Here is a 23,078-nt window from a genome sequence, read left to right on the forward strand (position 1 = left end):
CTACCTTGGTATGTTAAATAAAAAGTGAAAAAATTCCCCAATCTGTCCCTTTGTATGGATCCGTCTCATTGGGTTATTTATGGACCCATGTCCCATCCATTCAGCGGCCTTTATCTTGCTGATAAGTAAAAAAATCACGTTCTTGGTGAGGGTAAAAATGCATCAATTTTATTCTCATTGTCCTCGAACAGATGAACCAATGAGTTCAAATCACTGAAGAATGGAATAATAATGAAAGGGAGTGAATTAAAGTATTGTTTGAGCTCTTATCTCTCGTTTTTCTCTTCAGTTGATATTCTGACCTTCAGCTTCAGCTCGTATTTGGCTCTTTTTGCTCCAGACTCACATTATCTGTGAATTTTGTACAGAAAGAGCTTTGATATAACCACACATGTAATTACAGGTGGTTTTATATCTTGCAGAATTGATGATAACACGGCAAACTATTGTGTTAAATAATGCTGCATTCTTCGCCAACACTGAAACAATTCCAGTCGGACACTATCTGATCCATTCTGCTAAATTGGAGTGCCAACAGACCAGCGTGCGGCACACAGCATGTTAAATCACACACCTCTCCCTCCTTCCCTTCGGGCCGCCGTCCGCTCTTGTTTTCTTATCACAAGGGCAGAAAATAAGATTCCTTCCCCCTGGGTATCATCATAATTCCAGACTAATCTGTGTGCTGAGAATCAAGCAGCTCGGTTATTACCACCGGTTCTTATTGCGGAGCACATTGCAGTTTAGGGGAAGGTTTTAAGCTGATCCTCAGGCGAACCAAAGACTTCCTTCTGTCCGACAAAGCAAAGAATAGAGTCAAAGGCGGAAAAAAAGACATATAGGAAATGGGAGTGTGTTTGTGCAGCCACCAGGCAAGCTGAAGCGCTCGGAGGAGCACGACCAACAAGCCCATCACAGCACAAAATATAGAGAACATGAAGGTGCCAGTGAAGGGCTGCTGCTGCTGCTGCTGCTGCTGCATCGATGTGGAGCAAACACAAATTACTGTGGTGCTGCCAAAGAATGAATAGTCTCCCACATACTTTTATTCCCCAACTTTCCTCAATCTTATTATTTTTGCCTTGCCTTGAAGCAATAGAGAAAATGACATAATGTGATTTGAGAAAAATTCCATACCAAGGTTACAATACGCAAGAGCAGCGCAGATTGTTCCATTACTCTAAAACTACAGATTGATTTGAAACAGTTCAGCGGAAAATGTTTATCAATTTCCTGTATTAAATCTTTTCCATCAGCATGTAGCTCTAATAATTTGATCTCGTTGCCACAAGCTCACAAAACACAGCTTTATGTTTTTTCCACTTAGTCACCGTGAAAATGTGTCTGAAATCAAACTGTAACAAACAAAAGAGGCAGACATGTGGGAGTCGTCATTCACCTGCAGACATAAGTTCATATTTTGTAGTTATAGTTAGTTATAGTCACGCACAACTTGTGGCTCATTACATACTTTTGCTGTAGATGTATAACTTTCTTTACAAGTCACTTTAATCTTTGTTTAGTCTGTCTGCTGTTTGTTGCTGCACAGATGCCTGACGGTAAAATTGTCAGGTGCCATCTTGTGACGATGACATTTGAAGGCAGAGTCTGTGCAGAACGTTTTTTTATTTTTATTAAATTTTTTGATGGGATCGATTACTCGTGACATCTTTTGCACTTCTTTCCCTCCTGGGTGATGGATTTTTTTGCAATTTCTTTCCCCACCCTAATCAAGGGTTAAGGACAGAGGATGTTGCACATTGTACAAATTGTTAATCCCTATGAGGCAGATTGTTATTTCTGAATATTCGCTAGACAAATTCAATTTGATTTGATCAGTGATCGTGCAATCGAGCCACCGTAGCGAGGCCTTGTCGCTACAGGCACTCGACCTAATGCGAGTCAGTCTGAGCTGTTTCACCCCTTTTTTTTTTAATATGATAAAACATATGATTATTAATTTTAATATGATTAAAACCAAACCAACTGAATGAACACTGATAAGAACTAAAACCATCTTTGAGAATAATGTATTTGATGCACACTTTGACTTTTTGGTTTGGTCCATGTCCCATCCACTAACATGGAGGAGGCTGGGTTTATGAACTGTACTGCAGCCGGTCACCAGGGACACTTCAGGGGCAGCTACCAAAAGTGAAGTCAATCTTTATATACAGTCCATGGTCAATATGAGCAGCCACTTTCACATCACAAATATTGAGGATTTTCATTAATAACGGTGATTAGTGCATCACTTTGGTTGATCGCATGGGGACAATGTCTGCTCCATCTTCTGTGCAGGATGTGGTTTCTGTGACTTTGTCTCAACGCGACAAGAACCCAAACGCTGATATTGTGTATCTGAAATGAGGTGACCTCTGTGGTGACACTGCTGCAAACGGCCTCGGTTTGGACACAATGAGGAGATCGCAGGTTCTATCGTTATGCTGGAATCAGCATAGGGCTTGAATAGACGGAGCAGAACAGGAGTCTAACCCGTTTGCCCTCTGAGCTGATTGTCTCTATAGATCCACTTCTTCTCGTCAGTAGCACAAAACTCTCACCAACAATCAAAAGTGTATTGACCGTGTATTGATGAGTACTCAGCCAGCAGTGGGCAGAGTCTTAGATCAATGACATGCCTGTTGTACATGCTCGCTGCTTGTTGTCACTGAGGTTTGCCACCTTGAGCTTCCGTGACAAATTGATGAACCCTCATTGTTTGATTCTTAACATGCACGGTTCAACTATTAACACATACAAATACATAAAAATAAGTTGATTGGTTTCTTTCAATTGGACCTTTTATTGAAATGTTTGCACCAAGAAGAGCTAATGAAAATGCAAGTTGTGTATCACTGGACTAGTTGTCTAGTATCAGGGCCATGTAAAGGAAAGAAATGATATAATTAGAGAATAAAGTTGTAATATCACATGAAAAATAGTCATAAATGTATGAGGATTTTTTTTTTGAATTTACTAGAATAAAGTGAAAGTCGAAATAGAATGGGTTCTCCTTGCTGTTTATTTCCAAAAATACATATTTTTTCTTTATTTTAGTAATATTCTGATTTTTTTTTCTCGATAAATTATGACTATATCCTGATACTGTACTTTATTCTCGTATTATTATGACTTTTTCTTGTTAAATAATGACTTTATTCTTGCGATATAATGACTGTCTTTTCAATTACATTTTTCTCGAACATTTCCGAATTTTATTTCTTCAATATGGCCCTGTACTCCATCGTACTTGTTCACTGAAAATGGCAAAATGTTTTTTTTCTGGACACTAAGATGTAAAACACCTGAACATAGAAGCACAAGATTCAATTTCCTATCTCTGTAAAAGCGCAGAGACAAAACTATGAATTTATCCCCATATACAGTATGTCCGTCAGTTCAACACCTTGTTTCTCCTCAGGTTCGGTGTTATCTCAACATCAGGAGACCTTGTAGCCCTGCTTCACACACACACACACCCAGTGGAGATTTATTCAGTACAACGAGGCATCTCTCTGGTCTTGTTACTATTTGTCAGATAATGTAATAAAAGGTGGAGCTCAGTACACAGAGGGGTTGTTTCTAGCCACAAATATCATTAAACACCCCAGGCAACAAGAGCAGGCGGACCTGTGGACCTCGTACTTCACATGCATACTTCACAGCTAAGCTTTATTTATGCTTGAGTGCCTCACGCATCGGAAACGATTACTATTCATCACGGGCTGGCAGGGGAAACTTTAACAGCCATCACGGATGAATATATATACGGCAGCCGACATTTTCATCTCCGTCACCCCCCCCCCCCCCCCCCCCCCCCCCCCCCCCCCCCCCACCAGAACTGCAGGGAGACCCCGGTGCAGCATTAGTGCGGGATGTCCTGAGGGCAAGCTGCTGCACGGGTGGTGCTGGGGGGTCACTGTGTCATGTGGTAGTGAGTGTTTTCATGGCAGCAGTTAGTGCAGGGGAGGCCACACACTCTGCAGCCTCGGGTTGAGTGAACATAAGAGCAGACGGGAGCATCCAGCAGAGAGGGGAGTCTTGTCTTTCACCCAGCGCGCCCCTCGTCTCCTCCTCTCCTGCAGCTTAAAGTGTCAAACCCAGTGTTTTCTCAGTGAAAAGGTCACTCGTCTTACATGTGTTAAACTGATGTAGTGTTTGTTTTTCTTTTTACTCATTTGTGGAAACCACAGCTGTTTATATGTGAGAGACATTTCTGACATGCTGAAGAACCTGGGGGGTTGTGCACGGCTGAGATGTGTTGGAAAGGTTATTTCAATTACAAGTGAATGATATGGAAAACATCTCGGGCGCCAGTTGACTATTGATGTATCTACTGGAGATCTCAAATGTATTCATCGGGCATTAAACTGGCAGGAAGTGTCCAATGAAAATAAGTTAATGTCTCATTAGGGTGCTATGAGGTGTGTGGGCAATGTAGGAAAAAAATCATCTCATGAAGCAATCTATTGTTTATGTCATTATTTTATTATTATTACGTCATACAGCCTATACTATATTACTAATATTTACTAGCCACATGACTATTTTCAGTAAGGGTTGATTTGTAATTAATTGATCCGAGAATTAAAATCTATTGACCTTTACTTACTTAATTTATCGGCTTAACTAAATTGTATCAGGTGAAGCCATTGTTATTGTACTAAATAAATGTTCTTATTGGGGAGCATCTGGTACATATAGATGCATTTTTCTCTTGTGATTGTTGCATTATGGGATTGCTCACAGAGCTTCACCCTTAACAAATACAAATTTAGATTTTTCTTTTTCGGGCTTGTGATGGTTTGAAGTAGATCATAGACGGATCAGATTGTCAGTTTTTTTGCTAATCCTGAAAAGCCATAGACCTCAACAGCAGCCGCCTACTGTTAGAACTGCTTTGGTTCTGGATTTAAATTCCCTTAAATTTCTCAGATGACCTGTCAGAAATTCCTTTCTTAAAGTCTTTTTAAGTGAAGGAACCACGCAGCTCATACACCACTGTGAATGGTCCATTTTCAACTACTTCCAGGGCTTCTTCCTTGACTTTAACCTTTTTGTTAATACTGTGTTGCAATATGGCGTTCCTGACTGCTGGCATGGGAAATCAAAATCACGATCCAACAATCGGAGACATTGCTATTACACCTGAGGATTGTGGATAGCGTAGTAAATCTCCTTGACATCACAAATAAAGAGCAGTGGATATCACATGGACTCGTGGCTTCCATTGGAAACACATAATGTCGTTTCACAGTCTTGTAGCGTAGATAATAAAAATCTCTATTGAGAAAATGAAAGGGATTTTTTAATCTAGAACCACACTGTTGAGCTCTGCAGTAGCCTGCCTGATTCTTGATAAAAAATGAGCATCACAATTTTCTTGCTTAGAACTGAGATTAAGATTTACCAAGGTTATAAGTGGAACTTTTTTTCTAGATATTTTTCTTGTATTCCTCCTTAACACAAACTTCTTTGCGCTTTTCTCTCACTCGCTGTATTTCGCTACTGCTTTTCTGCTGCTCTCCATCATGTGCGGGAAACGCCACGTTTTCATCGAAGCAAAGATAATGCGGCATTATAGGGGGCTCTAGATTATTTTTTGAAAAAGGAGGAGCGCTTGTTTTGATGCAAGTGATGTCCCAAATTAAAATGCAACAGAATCGTATGTGAGAAATGAGATTGCATATATGTATGAATCGACTTCACGATTTTAATATGATTAATCGTGCAGCAGTACTTTATCACACTGATGTAAAAATTCTGTAAATGTGATGTTATCACAAAAAAGTCATTCCTTTTTGATTTGTATGCATTGCAACAGTACCACAGACATTAAACGAATAGTAATCATGGTAGGGCAGATTTTTATCATCACACATTTTATTGTGTCATCTTGTTGCTCCACCCTAATTTCAAACATGCATATTTTACCAAGACTAAAAAAGTCCCTCGTGTGTGGTACTGTAGGTGCAGTCAGCAATTGCAGCAGCACTACTCAGACTATAGTGTTTCACTTTGATCCCACTGACACTTTCATTCTAGTCTCCTGCTCTTTTTTCCCCCCACACAGTTAACTGAATGCTTGGCACATGTCACTACCTCAGCAATTTCCTAGTCAGGTATAGAGAAGAGAAGTTGGAGCTGCCTCTCTGATGTGCACTTTGTTTCATCTTCATGCAGACAGCGGGGGCATCAGGGTTAACCAGGTTTCATGTAGGACGTCTGTGCAGTGTGGGGTTCATGTCAAGTGCTGCTTTTTGTAGAGCAGCGGTTGTGTGATGTCTCGGTGAAGAGGATCATTAGCAACAGAATGAGTGTTAAGGAGAGAGTTCACCTAAAAATGAAAATCCACTCATTATCTACTCACCACTATGCCGATGGAGAGGTGGGTTCAGTGTTGGAGTTTCAGGGGTAAACACTGTGCAGCCAAATCCAATACATTTGAAGTAACTGATAACAACAGAAAAAAATCAAAAGATGCCTCTATACTGCTCGGGTTGTGTCATCCAAGTGTCCATAAGCCCTGACACTCAAATTCAAATCGAAACTGTGTCATTTACACCAAGTTTTTAACCTAAATCTCCGCTGTTATCCTCTTCCCGGAGCCGCGTTCACATTCGCACGCACGCACTGCACAAGCTCTCGCCTCTATGCTCTCGCCCCAGGGGCACGGGCATCAGCGAGAACTCGTGATAGCTACAGTTACTGCAACAAATCTCGTCTCGCGATACTCACGAGTTCTGTTTAAAACCGGTGACTCCTAAAGTGTTTTAAACACTTCACCCACCCCTCCATTGACATAGTGGTGAGTAGATGAGTGAATTTTCATTTTTGGGTGAACCATACCTTTAGGCCAAATAGAAGTTTCTTTCAAAGCTTTGTCAAAATTCTAAAAACAACTAGGCCATTGTGTTTTGTTGACTTTTGTTCTACGTAATACAATAAGACAGTCAGCTGTTTTTTTCCTTCCACATTTAGTATTGGTCACTCGTAATACATCACGATTATTACATCACTTGCTGCGCAAACCAAGTGACCCAAGAAGATAAACGGCACAAGAAATGGTGAAGACAACAAATCCCATGATTCAATGCTGCTTCATGACATCATCAAACCAGGTCTTTTGATGTTGTTTTGATGGAGAGACCTCACATATTGTTTGTTATACTTACAAGAAAGGGCAAAATATGGCATTTTTTTATTCTCACCACATTGGATAGGAGTGCACAGAACACTATCCGTGAGCTCAAAACCATACTCGCAATCAAAGGAGGTGGAGCATCAGCCTCCAGAATCTCAAAATTCAACTAGACAAGCGAGCGACCGTCGGGCGTTGTTGAGAAGTTGCCAGCGCGTAGGGAAGGGCCAGTTGTACACGTGGGATAGAAATGTATGGATTTGCAAGGGCAGATACTGTTCTGTGCACTCACATCATGTGTGAATTTTGAGAGGTTTAGTGGTTGATGTAGTTTAATCTCCAGTTTACAAATATCACAGATGTTAACAGTCAACTTATTAACTCTTTTAAAATTAAAGCTGCTGACATATGTGGTCAGAAATAAGAGTTTCAATATTTCGACTACTGTGTCGATTGCTTGAAAAGAGAATTTGCATATGTTATCATGTAGAGCAGTCCACAGCGTGCTACTTCCATGGTCATGTTCCCATATGAATTAAAGATTCAAGCCTATTTAATAATTTATCGTCATTGAGAGAGATGTTTTGCTTGGCTTCCCACAGTCTGGCCACGCTCGTTTCCATGCACCCACCTGTGCGTTCACGTGGGCACAACGCAGCAGCTCCCATCAAAACTGTCATCAGAGGAGCGGGCTGTGGCGATGATTCATTCATAAAAGGGCCTCATTTAATTACTCCCAAATCAGGTCACACAGATACCCAGGAGCAGCGGCTGCTTTACAGCGGCAGCGGGCCGTCAGATTTCCGAGCCACGCGCGGCACATCGCAAACCGCTCTGCGATTCCCACGGCTCTGCGTTCACGTGAACAGGATTTCAATCGTCACAAGTTTCCAGTGCTCGCGCCAAAGGGATTTCTGCCCACCTGGTGTGTGGGAGCAGCCAACACTGTGGGGACACTTGATATTCCTGACAGACATCGCCACAGACAAGTTATCACAGCAACTTGCCTCTTATTAAATCTCAAGCACTTTTTAGACGCTCATCTTGTTGTGAAGGTCACATGAGCTGTTGGAAGGCAGCCATGTCAGACCTGAGCTTTGTGTCTATTAGATTTCACCTCGTAGTTGTGATGTGTGAGATATCAGCTTTTCAGATCATGAGCCGCCAGAAACATCTTGAAGAGTTACTGCCTGAATGGAAAAGAAAAATACACACTATGTTTGACCTACTTTTTAAAGGCAGTGGAATATCCAATGGATCCAACTTTTGTGCTGTGGTGACTGATGGTTGAAGAAATAGTCTCAAATGTGTTTTCTGCTGACTTTAGACTATAAATGAAGATGGCTGATGTGTCTCCACTTCCTCACACTATCGGGAAATGAAGCCAAAATATCAGGGTTGGAACGCTGATGATGGCATTTGGAGCCACAGTCTGCACAGTAGCCATCAGGGGATGGAGCCGCAGCATCGAGGTCCCGACTGAAAACCATGCTAAACCATTCAGTTCAGTTTCAATCATGACGTTTCAGCCCATTTTTAAACCATCCAATTACAAATTAAACCCAAACTCACCAGGAAAATTAACATTTGGACGAAACCATGTTTGTAAACCATTTCTCTGACGTGTACTTTGACTTTTTAGTTTTTTTCACTTACATGGAGGAAGCAGGGTTTATGACATACGCAGTACGCACCAGGGGGCGATCAAGACAATTTGGCTTCACTTTGTTCATATTGTTCGTCTTTATACATAGTCAGTGCTACACTGGTAATGTTTTTTTTCTATCTCTATTCAAGAGCAAGGGCAATTTCCTTTGTCAACCCTAAACCTGGCGTTCTATTGATTGTTGAATTTTGACAGACTTGTTGCACAAATACATCCAAGAGCAGACCTTTGCATAGAAGCAGCGTGAAGAAGAGCCAATGCTGCAGCGAAGGAAATCCAAGCACAAGCAGAGTATACTTGAGTGCGAGCGCAGGGTTTGAGTGAGAGCATCACAAAAGCTGAACATGAGACCAGTAAGTCCGGCTCTCAAACTGAAAAACCCTGCTCTTGAAGAAAATAGGGGAACAATCATACACTGGCAGCACAATGATCAGTTGTGCAGTTGTTACAACAGTAACATGAACATGTACTGTTCATATATGTGACAAGACAGACAGAAACAGAGGCTGTGGCAGCGTCAGGCAAACATGTCTGACAGCTCCAAGGTTTACAACTGGCTCGTACACCTGCATTACACACTTGGCTGCAGGTTATACCTCCAGTTTTGAGGTGAGCTCAAATATCAGTTTGTCAGAAATGCAATTGAAGAAACCTCAAAATACACCCATCATGGTGAGGACAAATCGCTTCTCCGTGCCACGTGATGTGAGGCCCATTAACCGAGAGAATGGCCACGGCCGAGAGCTCGTTTCTACCCGAGCAGGCAAAGGACAGAGCGAATGATGAACGACCGCCGGACAGTGGGAGAGGACAGCCGGGAAGTTGAAAAGGACAAGAGGAGTGGAGGGAATCAGTGGTTGTCAATATGAAATACAGACTTAATACACTAGTAGCTAGTTTCATTTTCCTTATAAACGTTAAACAATTTTTTTTATATTGTTAACATTGATCATAACTTCCATGAGAACGGTCTCGGAGGGACAGGCAAAGAGACAAATGGGGCATCCAGCGAAGCTTCACCTTGTCAGAAAGTAAATGGTTTTACTAACTGTAACTATAATGTGCCAGTCTCGCCCTCAGGTCGCATGGGAAATGCGGGCTCAGGTATATTCACGCTGTCACAATGTAAAACCGATGGCCATAAAGCGACATGGGAGAGCTCTTATCAGTCCTAATGCACTTCTCACCGAGCATCCTTCACTCTGCATGTCCCAGGGAGAGGTGCTGCTTGACCGCAGGCAGAGGCTACTGTATCAGTCTCGCACCACAGATGATGAGAAAGACCATTTGGGTGACCGATGAGCATCTTAACCTTTAGGGGTCAGCGGCTGTAACACCACAGAGCGATTGTCCTCCACACCTGAACCCGGAGCGGGCTTCTTTAAAGGTGCTTTGATATCAAACACCGTCAGCAGATTTACAATTGAGTATTTGTCTTTGCATGCGGGGAGGCAGTTGTTTTTGACCCTCAATGTTTTACATTTCATTTCTGTGCTGACTACAAACAACTAGACAGGCGAGCTCTCCTTGTGTACAAGCACTTCACAGCTTTCAGTCCTTGATATACCCTTCCAGAGGACTGCCTGACTCACATTCTTTTTTCCACAGTCCATTTTATACGGCGAGCAAGTATAGCACCCCTGTTCATCAAATGCAATATCATATCCCCGCTCCCCAGTCTCCCAACAGGACCCTTTCATGTCAAATTGACTCTTTAGTGAACAGCACTTCATGGATTTGATATTGCCTGGCAACTGCAGAAAAAAGAGCCCACTCCTCGTGGCTTCTTCAGGATGAGGAGCAGATAGCTGCGAGGACAGCGGCGGGGCGGTGGAGAGGAAGAGGAAGGGTGGAGGACGTATTAACCGTAATAACGCTGTATGATTTAGGTTTGTGTCTGGCTCGCCTCCAGGCACTGAGCAAAATTAAAGCCCAGAAAATCGGATTACGGAGTCCCCGGGGGTGGGATGCCCAGTAGCCATCTGATGAGCGCTCATCTACTTTTAGCCGTATCCTCCACAGCGAGCCCCGCCGTTGGTTTGGGGGCCAATTTATTAACAATTATTGCTCGTTAGTGTTGCTTCCTGCTCCTGAAAGGGGGCCCAGTGGCTGAGACAATAGCTAAGGTCTATTGTCTTGTAATTATCACACTTTGAGGGAAGGCTGTGGTGGATATATTGTCTCTGAAGTCTTTGCCTATTTCCAGTGTGTCCCAGTCCCAGTTCTTGAGGCCAGAGATGATGTCATCATATTGAGTCTTTTGTCCAACCTGGGCTTTAAGACTAAAGATGTGAGGTTGATCTTCACATAAAGCACAGAAAAGCTGAAAATCTGCAAAAGATTAGACTTAAACCTCTGATTATAAGAACATTTGGAAGTTATTTTTCTTTTAACCACCTAAAATAAAACATGATTCCCTCTGCGCTGCACAAAAATGCTTATTGAGGCAACTTTCCTTTCTGTGTTAGATTATGGGGACATTGTATAAATGCATTCTTTGGCTGAAACCCTGACACAGTTATTCTCTCAGCTCTAAGATTCAATACTTATGAGTTCTATACCAATGTTGGATGGCCCAGTCTCTCTCTGTTTAGAAACACTGGGTTTGTATTTATCTATAAGGCCCTTATTGATCTTTTACCCCCTTACATCACCTCACTTCGGACTTTTAATGGGGGTAAATTCAGTTTTTCTCATCATACACCTGCAACATGGAAAAACAATCTAAAGCTCAACCCTTTTTTAACCTTAAGGCAATTCAAGTTTTTAATCTCATCTTATTTTACCTCATGCTGTTCTTATTTTAATTGATTCATTTAGGTAATATCTTGAAATATCTTGAAATATACTTGATATTGTATATTTTGTCATAACAATGTTTTATAATTTCATACAACTATATAAAATATTGAAAATAATCTAATTTAGGAAGCAACAAACCAGAAAATGTGAAGAATATTTTTGATCAATATTGTTAGCTATTACATTTGTGTATCAGCCACTGTCTTAATTGACACGTGATTACAAACCTATTGTCTTTATGTCTTTTAATCGTATTCACAGCTCAATCTCTCCTGAACCGATGGGATTCATTTCCATCAGAAATAGACACCACATGACAGCACGTCCACGTATGAACGCTCAATGAATTGCATCAGATGCTGGAAGGCCACCCATCAGCCCCAGAAGCCCTCCTCCGGCCGCACTGTGCCGTCTCCGCGTCGTCTTCCCTGACCGAGCTCCTCGCAGGAGCTGCTCACACAAAGGAGCTTATTGTGTAACTGTCTCACTTTTAATGAACCAGCTCTCCCGCGCTCTCTATCGCACTCCTCCCTCTCACCCTGTCCCCTCCCCTACGTCCACCTCCCCCTCATGAATATGGCAGCGCTCCCTCTCCTTATTCATGAGCTGGTATCGGTGTAGTCATGTGGCGCCGAGGCTGCTGAAGAGAAAAAGGGGGGAGTGTCTCAGTGAGCGAGAGTCACAACTCCGGCGTGCGAGTGTGTGCATGTGTGTGAGTCTGTGAGATAGCGGCAGCGGGGAGAGGAGAGACGAGACACACACACACATACTGGCTGAGGCGTCCGCTGCTACTTGTGCCACTGCTGCATCACCATCATCATCATCTGAACCTTCATCAGTGAGACTCAGCTGGAGCTCTGCCTTCATCTGAGCCGACTGACTGAATGTGTGAATGGGATGCCTGAAAGAGATGCTCTGCTAAGGGGGTGACTGATGAGAACCGGCGCTCCGGTGTGGAGGGTGACCCCCTGTGTCCGTACACGCCACTGCTCGGGGGAAAGAACTGGACGCCTGGCGTTGCCACGACTACTATAATGGGCTGCAATCTGTGCACTTTACAGAAACGGGAGGAACACTACAAGCTGCTGTATGAGATTGCACAGGTGAGGCACGGCCAACTCTGGCATCGATTGTGCATGTTGTTTGTGTGTGATCCATCATGTGTGTTATGCAGAGAGGATGCTGCTGTTTGTTTTTGGGACAGAGGAGACAGGAGCCTTGTTGGGGGCGTTTTTAGGGAGCTGATGGAAGAAGCTATGAATGAGGGATGGATACACAGAATGAAAGTGAGGCAGCGTATTGGAGAGAGAGAGGCTTGTTCCCCATGAGCAGATGTGTTTTGAGTAACGAGCAGTTGCGTAGAGAGCAGCTAGAGTGTGTGTGGCTCATTGATCCTGCTGAGGGAGCAAGTTTTTCCTTTAGAATACAAGCACCTGAGAACATGCAGAAAATTGTACGTGGTAAATCTGTCCCAACTTCTGAGGCCTTTTTCGTGACGATGTTTAGAAGGTGTCGTTGAACGTATTTGGGGTTTCATTAAAAGTTTTCTTTCGGTACTTCTGGAGAGAGTTCAGTGATGTGGCAGCAGAACACGTTGGTCTTAAAGGTATTGATCTCAGCACGTAAACACACTCAACGTTTCTGCAACAGCTTCAGATCAATAAATCAAATTATATTTGTATAGCCCATATTCACAAATCACCATTTTGCATCACAAGGTTCAGGATTCATTCACGCTGCGTAAGACGACTGAGTATCTTGCATTTTTATAAGAAACCCATACTCTGCGATTTATTCTGGCTATTTAGTGAGTTAACGGAGAGATAAGCAGAAGACAATAGGTGTCATATACTGAGGGGAAGCAGATCAGATAAGATTCCACCTACCCACCTCCAGCCCCTCTTCCTGTGACAGTGATAGCTGTGAACCTCGATGTGTCTCTTCGGAAGCAGAGTCGTGCTCGTTTCCCCCTTTCCAATAGCGCCTGTCTTCACGCCGCCATGATCACAGCCTCATTAGCCGTTTTAAACAACCATCCTGAGCATTAATTAGACGTGGAATGTCTCTCTTTACCCTTGTGAGGTGACGGCATGAGGAAGAAGCGGCGGGGGGAGGTAAACTAGAGCCTGGTTTAACCACTGATGCTTTCAGCTCGTCACGTGTAACTTTTGAGACTCTCTCTCAAACTCTGGTGACGGACAGCGCCAGTCAGATTTTGATAGGAGGTGTCGCTGCAAGCTTCTAGATCAGCAGAGAACAAGGCTGAATTCTCTAATGGTCGGTTTAATGTCATGAAACGGACAGGATTGTCAAGAGACCACGAAGGGGTCTGCCACCGCAGCAGTGTCTGTCTCAGAAGAACCATAAAAAATAAAGTGCTGTGTTGGTGCCTATCTTTTTTATTTTTTTACCTCTCTCAGCACTATTTATTTTTTTTTTTTAAGATTCGCATCGACTTTTTTTTCTTTGTTTAGCAAAAAGGAGGATCAGTATTTCCTCCAAGTGGGTCGGTCTCCAGGGCACACTTTGCTGTTGACAGGAGCTCTCCGACACGTCTGTCCTCCCACTTACACAGTGAGCTGGTTCAGGCAGGAGCTGCAGCATCAGCACCAACGTTCTGATCACCGCTGTGGGAGGGAAGGCGGGAAGGATGAAGAGCATGGAGGATAAAGACCGGGATGGGAATAGAGAGGATGCCGTTAAAGATGCATTTGGCGGAAAGGAGCTATAGGGAGGGGAGGAGGGTAAAGGGGAAATTAAGGGAAGGGGGAAATAAGTGAAAAAATCATTAATACAGGGAGAGGAACAAAGAGGACGGAAAGAGGATTAAGAGGAATTGATATTGTTGGGTTTAACAGGAACCCTCATCAATTAAAACAACATAAATCATCAGTCCTGCGCGCACACATTCCTCTACGCACATGTCCGCTGAGCACACAGAACACAGAAGAGGTGCACCCTTCGGCAACAGCACAGCAGATATATGAAAACAGCAACACGGCTCGTAGAAAGAGTCTCCCTCGAGGTGGCGGTTTCCTTGCAGCTACAGAAGTGTGTCACTGTGTCTTTGTGGTCAGGAGACGTATGTTGTGACAGCAGCACCACTCATCACCAATCCCTCTCCTTTACATGCACGCTTTCATCTGCCTAATGTGCTCAGCTCCTCCTGGCTCTGCTCTTTTTTCTGTCTTTTATACAGATATATATATATACACACACACACACACACACACGCACGCATTCTCTACTCTGAGGCTGCATCCATTTTCAAACTAAAACGATTTGTGTCCAAACAAGCATTCTGGCTCAGTATCAATTGTAATCCCCGTCCATACTAACACTTCTGAAACACATATCACGTGACACTTGCATACACTGGGCACGTGCGGATGTACACAGGAAGGTATGTGTGTCCTGCTGGACATGATTGTTGCAGATTGCTTAAATAATAGCACGTTTCCGACACGTAATCAGTTGTATCATTGTAAAAATGCAGATTTTAACTGCACAACAGCTGTTAGCAAAGACAACTATTGATTGATTGATTATACATGTTGAAGGGGGTCATGTGATTGGAGTCTGACGAATCAGCGAAGGCTACGTTATGCCTGAATAGACCAAATTGGAAGCTGTGTCTACGAGGGCTGTCACTTTTTATTCGAAATTCGAACATTCATTTGAACACGAGGGGAACATTTTGTATTGGATCTATAATTACCCGTTTGAACTCTAAATATACAGTCGAGAAGAGCATCAGACCGTCTGAAGTAGTATGTCTTATGATCCAGCGGAGGGCGCTAACTGTCAGCTTGACCTATTAGTAAAGTAAGCCAGAAATGTTATGTCGCTTTTCTACGAAAATAGAGTTCGCTAGTAAGCAAAGCCGTCCTCAACAGACAATCATATCACCAGAGCTTCTGAGAAGTATTTTAGGTTCTAATTCCGTGGACAGCAAAGTAATGATGAAGCTCATTGTCATCTTTGTACCATGCAATCTGTGGGCTCACCTGTTGGCAGCAGCAGAGGAGGCACCACAGACGAGTGGAGCCACATCAAGTGTTCAACCTTGTCTGACTGGGCGCCCATAGGAGGGGGTGTTGAATATATTCAAACAGATTGTGTGTTATGTCAAATTCTTTCGACTTGATTTTTGGAAAAAGTGATAGCCGTAGTGTCTATCTCATTGTTTCCAAACATCCAGACCTGAACGCAGCCTCGGACTTTTTACTAAAATGGGGCCAGCAGCGTATCTAAACTTATGTTTTAGCGCCTCTACAAGTCCAAATAGCGTAGTTGATGCATTTTCAAAATAAAACGTAGTAATGGTTTTGCCAGTGTCCCAGTGCGACTGATCTACCCTTCCTGCAGGTTGATTCGAGGAGCAGGACTCGGTCACAGCAGTTGGTTAGACACCTTCCTCCCCCTTTTCCCTTTCACAGCCCAGAAACAATTTTGACACTCTCCCCCGTCTGCCTGACCCCTAGCTGTGGGAGATTTATGTCTCTCTCTCTCTCTCTCTCTCTCTCTACCTCTCTCTACCTCTCTCTACCTCCTTTTCTCTCTGTTCTCGCAGCTACTGGTGTTCTGCATGGAAATGTGCTCTCACCTTTCTCAGCTGGGCTGCAAAGCTATCTCACACGGCTGAGATTTCTTTAGTTATTGAATCAGCTTTCTTCGCTTTTCCTTTAGCCTATTTCTTTTTCTCACTTTCCAGCCTCCTACTTTCTTTGCTTAAGGTGGTTACAATTCCATTGGTATTTGTATGTTTGGTATTTGTATTGGTAGCAGGAATACGCAAAAACTACCGGATGGATAACCACGAAACTTAGGACCTATGGGTCAGGGAAGAACCCATTAAATGTTTGTGTGGATCCAGGAACTTTTCTTTCACTTTTTGAACATTCCAAGACAGGTTGTTTTTCAAAATTTCTCATGGATCTTGAGGGGAAAAAATCTGCCATGTGAGTGGGTTGGATTCGGTGTAGGTCCAACTAAAGATCTCCCTGCAGTGGTTTCATAAGGGGGCTTTGTGGGATTATGCACTCCGAGTTTATCCCTCCATCTGTTTCTCTTCCTCTTTTTTGATTCCTCTGATCGCTCATCTCCTTTGACTGCATTTGTTTCAACCTTTGCTCCAGGCTGCTCTCTGCTGGATCCCATCCATGTTAACCTTCCAATGATTCCCCTCTGTGCGGAGGAGAAGAAGTTGGAAGTCTTTTTTTTTTTCTCATCGTTGGTCAATAAAGATGCAGCCTCGTTGACCTGAGATTAAACAGCTCTTCCAATGCGGACAGTCAGACTCGTTGCTTCCTCCACCAGACTGCAGAAGCCATTTTTGCAGACAATAACATACTGTATCTGATTTGCTCTGTGATCTGGCAGGGCTTTGAAATTCCCATTGTGTCTGTGAGCACCCCCCTTTTCCTCGTGAGTGTCACACATTGTCCGTGCACCACTGAAACCCAGTGATGTGTGGCTTTTTTGGGCTAATTAGCAGGATGGCAGATGTTGATGAGAGGAACAACGCACCGAAGCTTAGTTATGTGGTGTAGGATGAGGTTTTTGTAAGTGTGCGTGTCTGTCGATGCATTAATTAAATGTGTTTTGACAAAAAACTTTCTTTGCAAATTGCGATCAAAACAAAAAGACCCAAAGGGTGTCAAAACTCAACAGTTAGCGATGATGCTAAGCCGGCACTGGGCTACAGTAGCAGACAGCTACTGTTTATGTTGTTGGCTAATGAATTTCATTCTCCACGGTGCAGCACAAAACTCCATATTTCTTTGTCCTGTTTTGTAATTTTCCAATAAGCCAGGGTTTCTTTTCTGTTGCTACATGTTTGGAAAGTAGCACAACCAGTTTTCTAAGTTTGTATTAGACAGAAGCAGAGTCACTCTCCGCTGAATTTGAGAAATAAATGGAAAGCAGCAATTCCCAGCTCAATGAGGCACAGCAGTCCCTGATAACTTGCTGATGCATATGAATGAGAATGAAGCACCCACAGTGTGTACACACACACATACGCGTCCACAGGAAACAAAAACACAGTGGAAATTCCAACTATGAAACCAGAAAGCTGTGTTCATGAATTCCAGACAGCGCTCATGAGGTCGACGGTAATGGAATCTGAGGGTTTTAGCCGCGTCGTGTTGAGCGATGTCACCAGGTTGACTGGACGGGAGGGACAGAAGTGAAATGAAGCAGATCTGGAATTCATTTGTTCACGGGGGTGGAAGGTGGGTCCCAGGGGTTCGGTCCTGCTGTTGTGGGCCGTATATTCTTTTCTTTGTAGTAGCACCAGATGTGAAACCTGTGGACCGGAGACGGTCTAAGGAGGACAAGGCTGACTTGCTGCCGCGTCTGCGACACCACTGGCCATGTGTGTAATGCATATGCATTCAATAAAAGGTTGAGCAGCTATCACAGGGGCCAGGCGCTCAGAGATATGTTGGCAGGCTCGTCTGGGCTTCATGGATCACACACAGAAAGACTACATTTGTGTAAGAAAGGGCATTAGGTCTGAATGTAGTTTGTAGTGTTACAAAGTGAGAACATTTTTATTTTAGTTAAACAGTGCCTTGAAGGTTTACTGCACATATGGACATTCTTAGTTGACCTACAGTTGGAGCACTTCCAAATCCTGAGTGGTCAAGAAACTTTTGCTTCTTTTTGTTCTTTTGTTCTGGCAATTCACCTCAAAATAAGTTTGATGAAAAGTTACTACTTGACTGGCATTTGTTTGTTTATCAGAATAAAATGTGTGTGACTGAAAATCTCCATAAAACTGATAAGGGAGTTCATCAAGGAACCATTCTGTGTCCTGTTCTATTGTCTGTTTACATCTTCCGTCTATTTACTGTTGTTTTTAATCATGTTTTGTCCAATTCTATGAGCTGCTTTTTTTCACTAAAGGTATAATATAATTACTCTTTATCAACCAAAATAACATTCAGAAGCTAAAATTAGGTTGAATTCAGTTAAAACTTTTGGGGAAATTCTGTATAGTACATTTGAGCTGTCATATCAGGTTTTTTTCAACATTCTTATCAAAAGAATTCAAAATAATTAGATATCACGATGTCTATAGAAAGTTTGAAAAAAATGCTATCAATTATATTTTTTATTTTGTCTATTGCGTGTTTTGTTTCTTATTTAGCAAATGAATTACACTCAATATATTACAAAATACCAACCCCTACTATGTTGAGTGTGTGAATTACTTAAGAGGTCCGTGATTATTTAGCCTACATATTCTTTATAACCTAATGTAAATATTTGATTATTTAACTGTCATGGTTATCATAAATACCAGTATATTACATATTACACCACATCCACTGTATAATCAATGGTTTTATTCCTAATTTAAACTAAGTGGAAACTTCTTCTCTGTTGATAACACAAAAGAAATGTTGCAGGCCCATGTGCAATGGAAATTTACATGGGAAGAAACATAAATACAAATGCTCCCACTTATGAGTTTGCATGTGGCTGTGATGTCTTTGATGGTACATTAAGGCTATTGAACCTTGCTATCACCCTCCCTCCCCACCCCGTCCTCACCACTGAGGCAGAGACAGTCGGCTGCAAATGTTCTCATCCATCTTCTTGTCCCATTATGTTTTTTTTTTGAAGGATGTCCCTCAGCCATTAAAATTGATAGGAGTGAAGACAGAGGGGGAGGAGAGGGAGAGACACGCTGCTTGATTGATCTTGTGTCCACCCAGGAAATATTAGCCTGATGAATAATCTAGATTTTCTTTGCCACTTTAATTATTTTCAACAGACAGAGAGAGTCCAGATTAGATGCATACATTCACAAATTCTCTGCCTGCCTTGGCAGTGTGGTATAAAGAACCATATTTCTGAGTCAGCCTCACTCCCATGGCCAGCTCCAGCTCTTTGAGTGTCGCTGCTTCCTGCTAACATTGGGATCTAAATATGCTGAGATGATCTTTTTCATCTGGCTGTTCACTAATAAGCTGTATATACACCTCCTCCTTTACTCTATAGCTCCCCTCTCTTGGCATCCGAAGCTATTTCCATATTTGTGTGTTGCATAACTGCGTCACGCTGACTGTATGATTGGAGATTTCATTATCTAATTTTGTGTGAATCACACATTTGATCGCTTCACTGCTCCTGGATTGAAATGGTTTGTTTTTAAATACAATGTAAATGTAAGATGAGGGGAAATCCAGAAGGAAGTTCGATTAAAAAAAAAAAAAAGAAGGATTTTCGTCAAGATCACTTGTTTTGACTTGGAGACGTGTGGTGCTGCTGCTGCACTGCTCTGATACAGATGATGCCACGTTTGCCACAAGACATGAAGTCAATGGGTTTTTATCAGTCAGCCCACTTAATCTCAGCTATGAAGGAGCAGAGGGGATTTAAGAGGGAGCTGATGAATTGACCTTTTCCTTTTCATCTGTGTCTTATCTCACTAAGAACCCAGCTGACCTTTTCAGCCAACGCATCAACTCCAGACCCCCGCGTCTAGTCACATCTCTCCAACCCGACGTGAGCATTGCTCTTCAGAATTTGTTTCATCTCACCTATGTGCGAGGAGGAGCTGCACACAAACAAAACCAGGAGATACCATTTTCCCTAAGGAAACAAATCTGTTTATCGGAGAATTTCTCCACATCTCCCTCCCGTGTGTTCAGTGTAGTCTGGAGTTTTTCTGCTCCGAGGCAAAGGTGGTGAAGGGAGGTTGTTGTCTAATGTACGCATAAAGAAACAACAAGAACCCAATTATAAAAGAAAGAAAAGTCCCAGATGTTGTCATACTCACGCACCTATCCTTTCTTCTTCTTTTTAAAACTAGAATGACACAGTGTATACCTCCACCAAGGCCCAACAGTCCCCTTATGAAACCACATTTAAATTCACTAGATCATGATTTTTATTTGGATCTACACCAAATTACACACACTCATAAATTCCAATTCCCTTCATCCATGAATTGTTCTGCATGCAGTGTCTCACACTGTTAAAAAAGTAAAAACAACCCCTGATCTCGACCCGCAACAAAATGTAAAGGGATCTTCCCCGACCCAGAGGACAAAGGAGGCATATTTTACATCTAATTTCAGGCTGATCCATCTGGTGGTTTTTGAGCATTACAGCTAACAGACAGGCAGACGAAAACATAACCTTCTTGGTGGAGGTAAAAAATTCCCATCACCTCATTAACTCATGGGGATAATCTCACTCTGGGTAAGTCTCAATTTGGCGAATGAGGATGACATCAGCGTGGTGTCATCCATGAGTAATATTGAGCCTTGTCTTAGCGCGTGTTTTACTTTCACATGCTCGTCATGATCAAAAGCCGTCAACTTAAATCAGACCGCTGGAGGGACGAGGGAAATAAACTACATGCCTGAGTATCTCGATGCTAATCCCCAGTGAACCAGAGCATCTATTTAATGAATGAAACCCTGTGTAAAATGACTCAGTTGGCGTGCGTGCGTGCGTGCGTGCGTGCGTGTGTGTGTGTGTGTGTGAGAATATCTGGCTAACTGCATGTTACTGGGACTTGGGTGATACCAAAGTATTTTCCGTCCTGGTCTTTTTGTTTGTCACTGTCTATTTGCCAGTAAACAAAGGACAAAGGAGGCATATTTTACTGCCCCCCTTGTTATTAGCCATGACTTGTTTCCCCCAGTGTGACTCACAACATGACATTATGCATATTAAAGCAGCCCTATTTTATCCCTTTATACGCACACACACACACACACAAAATTCTGCTCTGTGCTTACATGACTGTTCATAGAAATATGACTGTGTGTGTACAGAATTTGTGTTGCTGTCTAAACGGGTTGGTGTCAGTGCTTAATTGCTTTAAATATGTTGTGTGAGTGTGTGATGGGATACTTTGGACTGTTCCTGCTTTCCAATTCTATGTGTGCGTGCGTGTGTCCGTGCGCGTGTGTGTGTTTGTGTGTGTGTGTGGAGTGCAAACAGTCCTGACAGCTTGTGGTTTTCACTACAAACACTGGTTAAAAACAAAGAACTGTGGGACAGACAGAGGGCTGTGCAGCTGCATCCCGGGTGCCTCTTAGCTGATTATCTTTGTTTAAGCTGACAGAAGGGCCCTCATTAATTTATTGCCATTCATGAGAACGCATCTTCCCTTCTCCTCCCAATTAGTGGGCGATTGTAATTTAGAGAAGGAAGAGGATTTCATCTCAGAAAAATATTCTATAAATGTAACAGACATAACAGCTATGAAAAGTTATGTACCTCTGATATTCAAAGGCCTTGAGAAGCAAATTTTTCCCACAAAGCTTGTATTGAATAATGTGATCTCACGTAAACCCTCAACTTTCTACCAAAGCTTAAACTGTTGTCAATTGGGAGATTTCTTTTTTTGTTGTTGATCTCAGTAATTGAAGAAGTGAGGGCTCCAGTGGGGGAAAACAATTAGAATTTTCCAATCCATGAATTTATATCAGAATGGTTGTGGGATGGTTTTTGTCAGTGTCCCAAAAGCATTTCCTTTTTCTTTCCCTTTCCTTTTCCTTTCTTTTCTACTGACAGGTTCATTTTAGATAAGGCCCCTTCTTCTTAACATTCAGCAGTGTATATTTTTCATTCTAGACAACACAATCGGGGAGGTGCCACTGTCAATGAAATCTGACCAAACCACACCCACACAGTCCACAAACAGCAAAGTGTTGAGCTCTGAATATTTGATCTTAATTTAACTTCATATTGAGTCGTAAAGGTTGACAAAGTAAAAGTTTAAAAATTTCAGAGAAAAAACTTTAATCATACAATACAATACTCCTCGTCTCCTTGGCTCAGTTGTCAAATGCTATGAGTGCTCAGGTGATATAAATAAATATATATATTACAATATTGAAAATCACGTACAACATTATATTGACTTTCATAGCAGTGAACTGTGTTGCACTGTTAGAAATTACATCAGATACAAACACTAACATGTGTGAAACAAAACCTTCAAAAGCTCATTTTAATCAGCCAATTTAATTTGGACAGCAACACTTTGAGTATAGAACATGTCCATATAATCATCGTATGATATCACTGACTGAAAGCCAAATGTAGCATTGTTAAACTAGAATGGCGCCCAACAGTCTCCTTAAATTTAATCAAGCTGTACCAAATTTCACACATTCATAGAAATCAGTTCCCTTATCTGTTTTTTTCATCTAGATCGAGGAATTATTTTCTGTGGAACTGTTGAAAATGTATTAAAATAATGCTCAATCTCACAATGTTAAAGAAAGTGATATCCTAGATCTGCCCTTCTGTCTGGATATGCGTCAGAATTGATTGGGTTATTTCTTAACCCATGTCCCACCGTTACTACAATTCTCAGGGAAATCAGTTCAGTAGTTTTTGCGAAATCCAGAAAACAAACAAACAAACAAAAAGACAGGGAGGTGGAGGTTAATCATATCCTAGACCTCGCTGGCTTCAGCAGAGCCAACT

At 42.3% G+C, this 23,078-nt stretch overlaps 1 protein-coding gene across 2 annotated transcripts in view; it reads left to right on the forward strand.

The window, feature by feature from the left end:
• Positions 1-23,078, forward strand: part of LOC117763607 (PDZ domain-containing RING finger protein 4-like) — a 134,258-nt gene that overhangs the window by 71,033 nt on the left and 40,147 nt on the right. The window contains exon 1 of one of the 2 annotated variants that reach the window (XM_034588871.1): positions 12,290-12,715. The exons of the other annotated variant lie outside the window; for it this stretch is intronic. Within the exon in view, the coding sequence (XP_034444762.1) occupies positions 12,647-12,715 (69 nt within the window). The 5' untranslated portion in view covers positions 12,290-12,646. Of the gene's footprint in view, positions 1-12,289; positions 12,716-23,078 lie in introns of those variants that run through there. 2 annotated transcript variants of the gene reach the window in all.

This window comes from Hippoglossus hippoglossus, chromosome 6 (assembly GCF_009819705.1).
Source record: "Hippoglossus hippoglossus isolate fHipHip1 chromosome 6, fHipHip1.pri, whole genome shotgun sequence".
In the NCBI taxonomy this organism is placed as follows: Eukaryota; Metazoa; Chordata; class Actinopteri; order Pleuronectiformes; family Pleuronectidae; genus Hippoglossus; species Hippoglossus hippoglossus.